At 30.3% G+C, this 12,148-nt stretch overlaps 1 protein-coding gene across 1 annotated transcript; it reads left to right on the top strand.

The window, feature by feature from the left end:
* The first annotated feature begins 1,414 nt into the window (after nucleotides 1–1,414).
* Nucleotides 1,415–11,189, top strand: LOC123907815 (BEL1-like homeodomain protein 4). Its single transcript, XM_045958194.1, has 5 exons — nucleotides 1,415–1,764; nucleotides 2,030–3,377; nucleotides 4,901–5,283; nucleotides 7,462–7,522; nucleotides 10,397–11,189. Exons 2-5 carry the CDS (start codon nucleotides 2,109–2,111, stop codon nucleotides 10,952–10,954), a joined length of 2,271 nt encoding a protein of 756 aa, XP_045814150.1. The 5' UTR covers nucleotides 1,415–1,764; nucleotides 2,030–2,108; the 3' UTR covers nucleotides 10,955–11,189.
* Nucleotides 11,190–12,148: the final 959 nt, after the last annotated feature.

Here is a 12,148-nt window from a genome sequence, read left to right as displayed (position 1 = left end):
AACTGTTTATTTTTATTTTTTTTACAAAAACATGTTTATAACATTTCACTCATTCATTCAAATAGTTATTACATATCGGTTTATCATAAATAGTATATAAAGAACCAACAATATTGGGTTAATTAGTACTCTTGGAAATAAATTTAAACAACCTAGGTGGTGAGAAATTTGATTTGATTTCCACTATGGGGAAAGTTTAGTTAGAAGTGAAAAATTCACATTGTATGTACAATAGTTGGAAATCGAAGAGTTCATCTTGTGCGTTAAAAGAGTTTTCCGACAGGAAATTAGTAACATACAATAAACTAAAATTATAAAGATGAAAAAATTCCGCTCGTGAAAAAATTTAATTGAAGAGAAAAATAAATTAAAGCATATATAAAAGGACATTATTTTTGTACAAAAAATAAAGGACATTATTAGGAAAAAACAAAAGGAAGAGGTGAAGACCAAAGAAGAAGGATGACAGCGATGGCTTTCTTTTACTCTCTATTATTATTATTAATTTTTTTTTTTTAACAGCAAAATATATTATTATTTACTCTCTGTTATCTTTCTCACTCTCTTTTGTATTGTTGGGTTTGATGGGGGATATTTCCTCAATAGACCAAATAAAAAATAGTTATATAATTTTAATTAAAAATGAGCTGAACGTTAAGATGATTAATAAGTGAATGTATAAATTCAATGTATGTATATTAATGTAATGTTCATACCGGCTAAATTATATTTACAGGAGTGTATATATAAGTTTTGCATTATAGACAATTCAATTTTTACTATATATTATTAGATCAATAAACTCTACCATTGAATCATATTCAATGATATGATGAGATTTTTTTTTTCTTTTTTCTGCAAAGATATAACGAAACTTATTATAATTTAATGATTGAAAACACACTTAAGGGATGATGCAAGATTATTTTACATTTTTACATATATCGGACAAATGCTATATTTGAATACATTTATTTAAAAGTAGGAATTTCTACCGATAAAATCATTTTTCATATCTTGACCAATTTTTTTTTTTTTCTTCATATATACTCCTCATCCGTTTTCCAAAAGTCACTTGATGACATTAACTTGCTCACCCAGGATCTTCGCTCAGCACCGGAGACTATATATACTCCTTTTTTGTAGAGAAGTCGGATACATTATGATCTATTCTTAAAACCTTACTCCACCTCTTACTGACTTGAACATCAGAGGAGCATCCACAGGTACAAAACCCCCGCCCATTCATCGGAATGGAAGAGGAGCACCACCGGACAAAGATCGACTCTGATCCTGGTATATATAGATTAAAAAAAAGAAAAGTTTAATCTCTTTTTGCAAAGGTAGTTGGATTTTTCCAATAACAAGTAGAGTGATATATATATACTATATATTATATACAATAAGAAGAGTTGTTAGAAAGGCTCTGTTTATTTAATAATAAGTTGTGTGTAACTTGCACTTTCATATTTCAGTAGTTGATTACAAAATAAAACACTTACCTCTAAGAGAAACAAAAGAAAAGATAGAAAAGGAGAGAAAGAGACGACAGGAGACAACAAATAGAGAGAAAAAGAAGAAAAAGAAAGGAGAGAGTGTGTGTCTGTCTGAGAGAGAGAGAGAGAGAGAGAGAGAGAGAGAGAGAGAGAGAGAGAGAGAGAGAGAGAGAGAGTGTGGAAGCTAGCTTTCAAAACCACAGAAGAGAAAACGATGTCTGAAAGCTTTACATCATCATCCTTTCATACTCTGCTGCAACTCTCACAGGTACAACATAGATATATAGATAGATCCATCATGATTTTATCAAAGATGAAAAATCATTAAAATGAAAATTTTACCACTTAATTATTTAGCTAAAAAAAGAAACTAGATGGTTGTTTTTTTATTCTCTAGCTAGCTAGCTAGCTAACTATTACATATTTATTTATTTATTTATCTTAATAGTACTGTTTTTGGATTTGGTTATTTTTCTGTCCTTGATTAATTATTACTATTGCTATTGCTAAATGATAATTGAATTATTGGACAGTGTTGAATATACATAAAATAAGTTGAAGAAGACTGAGGAGGTGTGGTGGTTGCTGCAGAGAAAGGAAAATGATTTCAACATGGGAATAGCAACTCCTTCTTCTTCTTCTTCTTCTTCCATTATTCACTTGAAGACATATCATAACCATAAACATAACCAAGAAAAGTTGAAATATTGTTCAAATTCTATGTCCCAAGATTATCAGCAAACAATCTTCGGCTTCTCCTCGAATGGATTCGAGAGATCATCGTCGCAGCAGCAACAACAACAACAGATCCATAGGGATAAAGTAAGGATGCTACAAGGGTTTAATTCAGCACAATTAATAGAAGGAGAACAAGAGGAAGAAAGAGGAGGCGTGTATGAAACAACAGGTATGTTATCAGAGATGTTTAATTTTGCTGATCCTTCAACCACAGCTGAATTGTTAGGAACCGCGAGTTTTCGTAATTCTTCTTCTTCAAGACAGCAAGAAAATCAACAACAAACAACATCGGAAAATAACAACTGGTATGGTAATAGTAGACAAGGGATGCAGCAGCAGCATCAGCAGCAGATGTCAAACATTAACGCAGCTGCTGCTGATTCAGCTGCTGCTATGCATCTTTTTCTCATGAACCCTACTCAAACAACATCATCATCTTCCCCTCCTCATCAAAATTCTTCAACTCTTCACATGTTACTACCTAACCCTCCCTCTAATAATTCCTTACAAGGTTTTCCAAATTCCGGTAATTTTGGACAATTTACATCATGGGGTAGTACTAGTAGTACTACTCAAGAAGGTCAAGGTCATGGACAAGGTCAAGGTCTTTCATTATCACTATCTTCTTCATTGCAAGCTGCAAAAGCTGAGGAAGAATTGAGAATGGGAGGAGGAGGAGGAGAAAGTGGTAATTTTATGTATAATAATTACATTAATATTCAAGGTGGAGGAGGAGGAGGAGGAGGAGGACCATCTTCATCATCATATCCTCCGTACAAATTAAATCATCAACAAGCATTGAATTTACAAATGCAAGGAGGAGGAGGAGGGACCAATATTGGAGGATATCAATTATTACAAAGTCATCAAGGATTGGGAAGTGTAGTAAATGTTTTAAGAAATTCAAAATATATGAAAGCAACTCAAGAATTGCTTCAAGAATTTTGTAGTGTTGGGAGAGGCCATTTTATTAAGAAGAACAAGTTTAATTCAAACCCTAATAATAATTCCTCCTCCAATGTTGCTGGTGGTGATAACATTCCTTCATCTTCATCAAAAGATAATCCTCCTCTTCCTTTGTCAGCTGGTGATAGGATTGAGCATCAAAGAAGGAAGGTCAAACTTCTAGCCATGCTTGATGAGGCATGTAATCTCTCTCTAACTCTCTCTCTCTCTCCCTCTCTCCACCTCCTCATCAAGAGTCAAGGTCCCCCCTCCCCATATATTTTTCTTCTTATTTATTTATTTAATTCTTTCATAGTGCATTCTTTATCTTTATTTTTTTTATATGATTAACAATTTGGATAATAATAATAATATTAATAATAATTTAATTATAAGTTATCACGATAAAATAGTTTTACAGATACACGTAATTACATGTTATCATGTTAATTTTTACAATAACTTCAAATTATTGACACGATAAAAAATGTGATTAATGTATCCGTAAAACTGTTTACACTGACGATATGCTGATGAAATTATAATAAATAATTTAAAAGGGTTCTACGGAAGGTATCTAAGATTATATATAATTTTTAATTTAATTGAGAAAGGAAAAGGCCGGCAAGAATAGTAGGAATATCCTTCCTTGCTTCCATTTGCATAGGATTAGTTGGTGGGGGATTTGTTTAATTATTTTATTGAAACATGTTTTAATTCTTTAACCTTTCAATTTGATTGGTGGGATGATTTTTTATAGTACTAATTAATTTTGGGTTTGTTTTATAGTTTGGTGAAAACTATGAGATGATAGTATACTAACCATTAGGAGAAGAGAATACGTCCATCATCTCATGAGGGGACGTTCCTCCTATTTCCAACTTGAAGTAATGAAGAAAGGCACTCACTCACTTGCTCATCATATCAATATAAGTAATGTAGCCAAGTTGTTATCAAATCAAATCCTATTCCAACTTACACATCCTAATATTACCTATCATAGAAACATTGTAATGAAAGCCATCCATCCACACATGATTAGTCTTTTCTCACAACAAGAATATTCAACTTTTTGGAGGAATCAAACTCCATAGAAAAACAACTTTTTTCGTCTAAAACTCGTTTCTTGAGGAGAAAATTGTCTTGAATAACAGCTAATCGGAAAATTTTGGACGAAATTTCTCATTTTTCTTGTAGTGTATTTGATCTAATATACTTCTAATTTTTTTATAAATAAAATTCTCTTTTTTTCTATATGTGGAACAACCTCGACATATTCTTTTATACATATATGTATATATGTGTGTAAAATTTACATTAGGGGTAACCCGATTAAATTTATGTATAACCTATCAATCGTAAAATTTTAAACTTAAGCCCGAGCCATAACAAGTATCGGGAGAGGTAATCCAACCAACTTCTACCAACCGTAATTGGTCCTAATTAATCAAAGATATTCTTAAATCGCAATAACAAATAATTCAATATATCCTTGTTAATTCCTTAATCCTCAACCGAGAATATTGTTGGCAAAAGTCGTAGTTAGATACTTAAATTCCTCAACTATATATGTTGATCGAAATTCGATCTGTGATGCAGATAGAAAAACATCTATATATTGAAATATGTTTAACCACATATATAAATTTTAGTTACGTCAAAAATTAGTTTTTACAATTTCACGCATATATATTAATGACGTGAAGTAATTAATCATGCAGGTGGATAGGAGATACAATCACTATTGTGAACAAATGCAAATGGTAGTGAACTCATTTGATCTAATGATGGGTTTTGGAGCAGCAGTTCCATACACATCACTAGCTCAAAAAGCGATGTCTCGACATTTCCGGTGTTTAAAGGATGCAATACAAGTACAACTGAAGCAAAGTTGTGAGTTACTTGGAGAGAAAGAAGGTGCAGGAGGAGGCTTAACAAAAGGAGAGACCCCTAGACTTAAGGTACTTGAACAAAGCTTAAGACAACAAAGAGCATTTCATCAAATGGGTATGATGGATCAAGAAGCTTGGAGACCTCAAAGAGGATTGCCTGAACGTTCTGTCAATGTTTTGAGAGCTTGGCTTTTTGAGCATTTTCTACACCCGTATGTTTTTCTTAACTCTCCTATATAATTCAATTTTATGAAATGTTTAACAATTAATTAATACTTAATTAGTTTTTTTTTTTTAACTAATAGGGCAGTGAGATTTAATTAAAGGAAATGTCATCAAATTAATAATTTAATTCACATTAGATATGATATTTAGCTCATGTTTGGATCAACTTCGTTTGGCCGCTGCCGCACGTTTGCGGGTTTATTTAGATAAGGTTTTCGTAATTTCCAAAAGTTATAAAACTGAGCTTTTATGTTGTTGTGGTTTTTCATAATAGTTTTCACAAACATGTCACGCATCCAAACATACGTTTAATATAATAACAAAAAAAAAGTTACTAATATATATATTCACTAAAATGGTCGGTCATATAGACTTAATTTTTTTTTTTTTTCATAGTGTCTGATGTTTTTAGCCAAATAAACTTTTAATTAAAATATTATCAGCTTTCTCTATTAAAAAAGTCAAGATTAAATTTGGATTTGATGCAGGTTAGGTCATGGGTGTGTCTTATTTCCACTCTACCATATACTAGTTTTCTCATACTACAATTAAGTAAAATGAAATATGGTTAAGTAAAAAGACATATGAAACTTTAATTTATAGTGCATGTTTATTTTTGTTAGAATTACACTGAACCGTCATAATTTTAAAATTATATTTTGTGTTTTATGAAAAATTTATAAGTATTACAGTAAATTATCGTAATTTTTTAAAATTACAGTATATTTTTTTATAAAATTAAAGTGATTTATCGTAATTCTGACATATATCAATTATAATATCAAACATGCATTTTAAACTTTTATAAAATTACATTGATTCAAACAATTAATGCCACTATGACACCAACCATTTAAATACACAGCAGATAATTTGCAAGTAAGCTATAATTAAGTAAAATGAAATACACCATTCTCCAATATAATATAAGGGCTTACTTTATAGCCATGTATCTTTGAGATGATATCATAATGTTCATTTTTGTTAATTAGCAAAGTATATATAAAAAGGTCACACACACTAAGGTACCATGATCATCAGCAACGAAAAAAGCTGAAGAGACTTCTGAAAAGAAAAAGGGGGGCAGGAGGAAAGAGAGAATGTAAAAGCCATAAATTGTGTGTCATATACATAATATATCGTTTAGAGAAACAGTAAAATTTGCAGTGTCCTTGAATGTTGTCTTACCATCATAAAGGCCAAAAAAGATTCATGCATTAACAAGAAAATATCCAAAATCACTGTTTAACAAGCAAAAGAAACACATTAACATTATCTAATATTAGAGTAAAGTCTTAGAATTATTTGCTTGCCTTTCATTATTGTATACTACTTGAGTTTTGAATATAAGTAAAAAAGTATTTTTTTTAGTTCATTGAACAAAATATGTATCTTGACCATTTTATATGCTTTGTCTGGTGTGTTTGAATTTATGGAAAGAAGGAAAATACAGAAACTAATGAATAAACTTGAATTAGGGTTTAGCTTAGATTCCGTCTTTGGTTTTCATATATTTTCATTCTTTAGTGTCCTCTTCTTATAGTCTCAAAATTTACTCTGTCTCACTTTATATAAGTCAAAGTTCTGGCTTCAATGGAACCCTCGTTAGTAGGGGAAGTGCTAGAAAATTTATAAAGTTTGGGCAAAATCTCAGTTTTACACTGAAAAAACTCAATTTTGCTTTAAACAAACTTAAAAATTTCAGATTTACCCTAAATTAATTCCTAAAATACCAATATTTTTTTACCAGAATCTGGGCAAGTGTCTTGCTGGCCCGGCGGTGGATCCGCCGGTGCTCGTTAGTAGATGGTGGAATTAGTGTCTTTCATATTAGTCTGTCTTTAAGTCAGAATATTAAAACAAATATTGATCTAGTCTAGTAATTATATAAATAAATAAAAAAAGAAAAGTAATTAAAAAGTATAGAGACAGTGATGATGATCAGTGTGTACAGTGATGCCTCTTTACTTCTGCAATAATATGAGCAGCAATAGGACATAGATCTTTCTTTGTTTGTTTTAGATTCTCACGCCCATGAAAGGTAAAAAAGAAATGTTTGAAACAGAGTTAAAGGGTACAGAATGCTTTCATGTATGTATGTATGTTTGTCTTTATACGGTTAAGGGAAGGACACTGATGTCATTTTCTTCTGGTCTTTTTCTCAGGTATCCAAGTGATGCAGATAAGCATCTATTGGCACGACAAACTGGGCTATCAAGAAATCAGGTTCGTTCATTCTAGCTTTCCTCAATGCAGTCTAGAGTATACATTGGAATTCAGAAACAAAAAAATTTACTACACATCTTATCTGAATGTGTATGGGTGCTTCGCTGAAGTGGAGAATTCAGATAGGTCTAAAAATAGTGTTTAATATAAGAAAATTATTATACACTATTTGTTAATCTATCAGAATTGTCCACCTCAACAGATGTACTGGTACATATTCAAATAAGATGTGAATAGAATTTGATTTAATGAATTTGATATAAGGCCCACATTGATAAGTTCAAGTAAAAATGAAACACTGATGAGTTTTAAGAAGGGGGGACCAACAGTAAATTTAATTCAGATGTAACTTACATGATTTTGGGTTATGGTTCTTTTGTTACTTTCTTTCTTGTCTTTCTTAAATAAGCAATGTTTGTTTTTTTATTCCTAATTTATTTATTTTTAGATGAATTCTTACATTTATTTTCCTTTTTAATTTTGCTATATGGTATAATTAATTGTAATGTAAGTAGTGAGGCAAGAAATGATACATGAAAATGTGCTGTTTTTTTGGAACCAATTAGCTCACTCTTGACACTGCCATTTACTCCCTTTTGGACATTTTATTACTATGTCATTTTAATCAGCTTCACCCAACCACACAACAGGAACCATAAATATGGGAATAAATGTGTGCTTTGAAGATATCATATAATGAATTTTTGTTTAGGAGAACAACCACACATGTTAAAGGAATTCAAGATAAAAACATTCCTCTTAAAAATTGGCATTCAACTTTTTTAAAAGATAAAATATTATTTCCTTTATTAAAAAAAAATGTTTCCTTCAATTTTATTTTTTTTATAAATATAGACCAAATATATCAATTATTTAATAAATTTAGAAAAGTGAAGTATCTCTTATAAAAATTATCGGAGGGAGTAATTTTTTTCAATGTAAAATTATTTACATGTTAACAAAATTTATTAATTTATTGTTTGATAATAATGCCATACTACTTATTTAATTTTGTTTTACCTGTCAAGAAAATTTTGATAAAATAATTATAGAAAAATGAAAAGAGAAAAAAAAATGAAAAGTAACAATGTTTTATGATTTTTGGTTAAGTTTAAATAACTTTAAAATAACAACTAAAAAAATGTGAAAACATCCGACATCTATATATTACAATGTCCAAATATAGCTCAGGTGGTAGATATTGTAATATATAGATGTCGGAGTTTAAATTTAAAACTTGTCAGTAACTAAGCTTAAGAGTAAACTTTTATCGACTAGGCTATTTTATTTTTTTTTGTTTACAATCAATGAGAATCGAACCCATGACCTATAATATACTACCCAAATTTCTAACCATTAGATCAAACCTAGTGACTTATCGACTAGGCTATTTGAAAAAAGTAAAAAAAAAACGTAAAAACATGCAGTAATTTGATTTAGAATATTAATCATAAAATATGTCCCATTATGCATATATAATGAATGCTTGGATTTTGTGGACATACTTGTCAACTATTTTTTTTTTGGTAGAAACTACTTGTCAACTATTTATTTAATGGATGTTTCATTCTGCAAACACCAAAAAAGAAAAATTAAATGAATTCATTTTATTTAAAAGTAAGTTAAATATTTTGTCGAAAAAAAAAGTAAGTTAAATACAGTATAAAATATATTTATTTTGAATACATCCATAAAAGTGACTCGCAAAAATATATTTGGAATTGGAGTTGAAGCTAAAAATCTTAGAGAGAGTTTGACATTCATTTAGATTTCACAAGACTTGAGAGATTAATTCCCGGAGGATATTCGATTTACGAAAAAAATTGTCTCATTCCCTAAACGATATTATCCTCCTAAATATTTACTATTATTTTTGTTACCTGTGCAAATCGTTATTGTTGTATCCTTTCTAGATAAACCAAAATTCATAAACTTTCTCACATGCAATTAATACACATAAATAGTACATGTGTCCGTCCGGTCCAAAAACAAATCTAATACATCATACATAGTATATATGTAATTAAAGGACCAGATAAAACAAAAAGAAAAGGCTTATAATTAATTTCCTGTGTCTTATATATATATATATATATATATATATATATATATATATATATATATATGCATGCATACAGTACATACAGAACCAGACTTATGATAATGTCATGCAATTAAAAGCACTGTCCTTTGGAAAAAGGAAACTGCTGATGAATAGTTTTCAGTTCATATTTATTTGTCATTTCTCTTTTCTTTGAGTCATATACACAGAGAAATACCTTGGTGCCTAATCACATTCTAGGTCAGAGCAACAAACAATGACTTATCTTAGCTAGAAAGAAAGTTTTTCGATGCCTTTTTATTTTTGTTGTATGGTTAACAACATATTTTATTGAGTGAAGGACTAAACAAAAATTATATATGCACTTTGGTGAAATTATAAACTAAGTTGTGAAGCATTGCTAACATTTGTTGATAAATAGGCATACATATTAATTTGAGAACACATATCTTAACAACAGACACCAGATACTACGTATATTGTATTTATACCTTTTTTTTGTTAACATTTGTTTCTTTCACCTTAGAAACTGTGCATTCGCAAACTTATTTTGTATTTTACTTGATGTCAATATGGTGTTGGGAAAGTCGTGTTCCCATAACACGGCTCATATTAATATATGTTTTGGATGTTCTGAGCATAATTGATTTTGATATGTATAGACGTTCTTCGAGTATATTGATTTTGCGTTTAAATTTAGTTATGATTTGGATTTTATATCTCTAAAATTGACTTTTAAGCTGAAAGAATCTTTGAGTGAAAATATGAAACTAGTGTGTTCAATTTGTTTTAATGAGATTGTTTATTTTCAGGTATCAAACTGGTTCATAAATGCTAGGGTTCGGTTGTGGAAACCTATGGTGGAAGAGATGTACCAACAAGAACTTAATGAAGCAGAGTGTGCAGCAGAAGACGGAGAAAGAAACCAAAGCAACAACAACAGTGGCAACCAAACACAAACACCGCCAACATCATCAGCAACAGAACCACCAACACCAACAAGAAAAAGATCTAATATCAATCCTCAAGAAAACGACCCTTCATTAGTTTCAATCAATGGACAACAATCCTTCTCCGAAAATCAAGCAATGCAATCCACCACGGTCAATGCCACCGTTTCTGAGGTGGTTCCACCCTTTGATTCAGACATGCCCCCACAACGATCGATGGCGATAGATGATGTGAATCGATATGGCAGCTTAGTTGCAGAGGATTATGAGACAGGCTCTATTAGTGCTGACATTGGATCATCAACTCTTATTAGATTCGGGCCCACTACCGGTGATGTGTCACTCACATTAGGGTTACGCCACGTCGGGAATGTGCCCGATGAAACAAATTTTTCTATTAGAGACTTTGGAAGCATGTAGCGTATGTTTGGATAAACGGTGAATTTGACTTTTTGTTGAAGTGTCAAATTATAATTTTTGTCAAATCGTAATAGTTTATATTAATTCTACAAAATTCACCGCAAACCCAAATATACACTTAATTAAACCCTTATAGAAATGAAGATGCTTTATTATGTAACATAGCATCAATTTAAAGTAGAACATCCTGTAAAAAAAATTAAAAACAGATAATTTTTTTGTACTTTAATTAATATTCCTATGTACCCAAAAAAAGTAATTCCTATATTTTATTTGTGTTGTATGATGGAATTAAGGAAAGGAAAGGAGTCTTAAGTTAGATATAATATTGATAGGTATTGTCTATGATGTCCATTGTATAATTTTGTATAGTAGTTTGTTTAATTTCCATGATTTATTTTCCACCATATATATATATATATACTTGAGTGTTTAAGGTTTGTAGTTTATTTTGATCATAGGACTTGATTTGGTTGTGTCACATGTGGCCATAATAATAGTAGTAGATCTAAGTTTTTTCTTTTTATTTTGAATAAGATAAATCTTGCAATGCCTTCGTACAAACACATATATAGAAACTCTTTTCACCCATGAACAGTGTATCATCAATAAAATTGTAAAATGTAACACTCCACACTCTTTATCACCACCAATCTAAAATCCATGTTAAGACTCTTTTCATTTTTAAATTACCATTTTAAAGTAACTCCAATCTACAAACTACAAAGTAATTAGCGATTAGAATACTATAAATATGTAGACCCTTTTTTTAAAAAATAAATAAATGTGTAGACCCTTAATGAAGATCAATATTGTGTTTATGTGATCATCTTACTAATTAAGTAATTAGGTAGATATAATTGACAACTACTACAAAGTACAAACATGTTATATAGTGAATTTTTTCGATCTCCGTCGCAATCAATCACTAAATCAGTCGCTAATAATAATTAAAAAAAATTATAAGGGCAAATATAATATTATAAATATACATAATAAGAGAAAATTCAGAATACAAACGAGTATCATAAATACACACAACCAGAAGCCTATCCCAAAAACAAAAGGTAAAAGCACAAATAACTTTGAAGGCATACATACAACAATCTCACGAAAACTATGCAAGAAACCAAAAACCAAAACACACAAACCAATGTCAAAAACATGAGAACACCCCCATCACCTCAAACACAC

Source organism: Trifolium pratense, linkage group LG2, assembly GCF_020283565.1.
Source record: "Trifolium pratense cultivar HEN17-A07 linkage group LG2, ARS_RC_1.1, whole genome shotgun sequence".
NCBI classification, from domain to species: Eukaryota; Viridiplantae; Streptophyta; class Magnoliopsida; order Fabales; family Fabaceae; genus Trifolium; species Trifolium pratense.
This window is presented reverse-complemented; position numbering and strand designations above follow the sequence as displayed.

Coding starts and splice junctions, on each gene's coding strand:
- LOC123907815 (XM_045958194.1), top strand. CDS start 2,109: ATGGGAATAGCAACTCCTTCTTCTTCTTCTTCTTCTTCCATTATTCAC. Junction 5,284..7,461: donor TTTGAGCATTTTCTACACCC/GTATGTTTTTCT, acceptor TCTTTTTCTCAG/GTATCCAAGTGATGCAGATA. Junction 7,523..10,396: donor CTGGGCTATCAAGAAATCAG/GTTCGTTCATTC, acceptor GTTTATTTTCAG/GTATCAAACTGGTTCATAAA.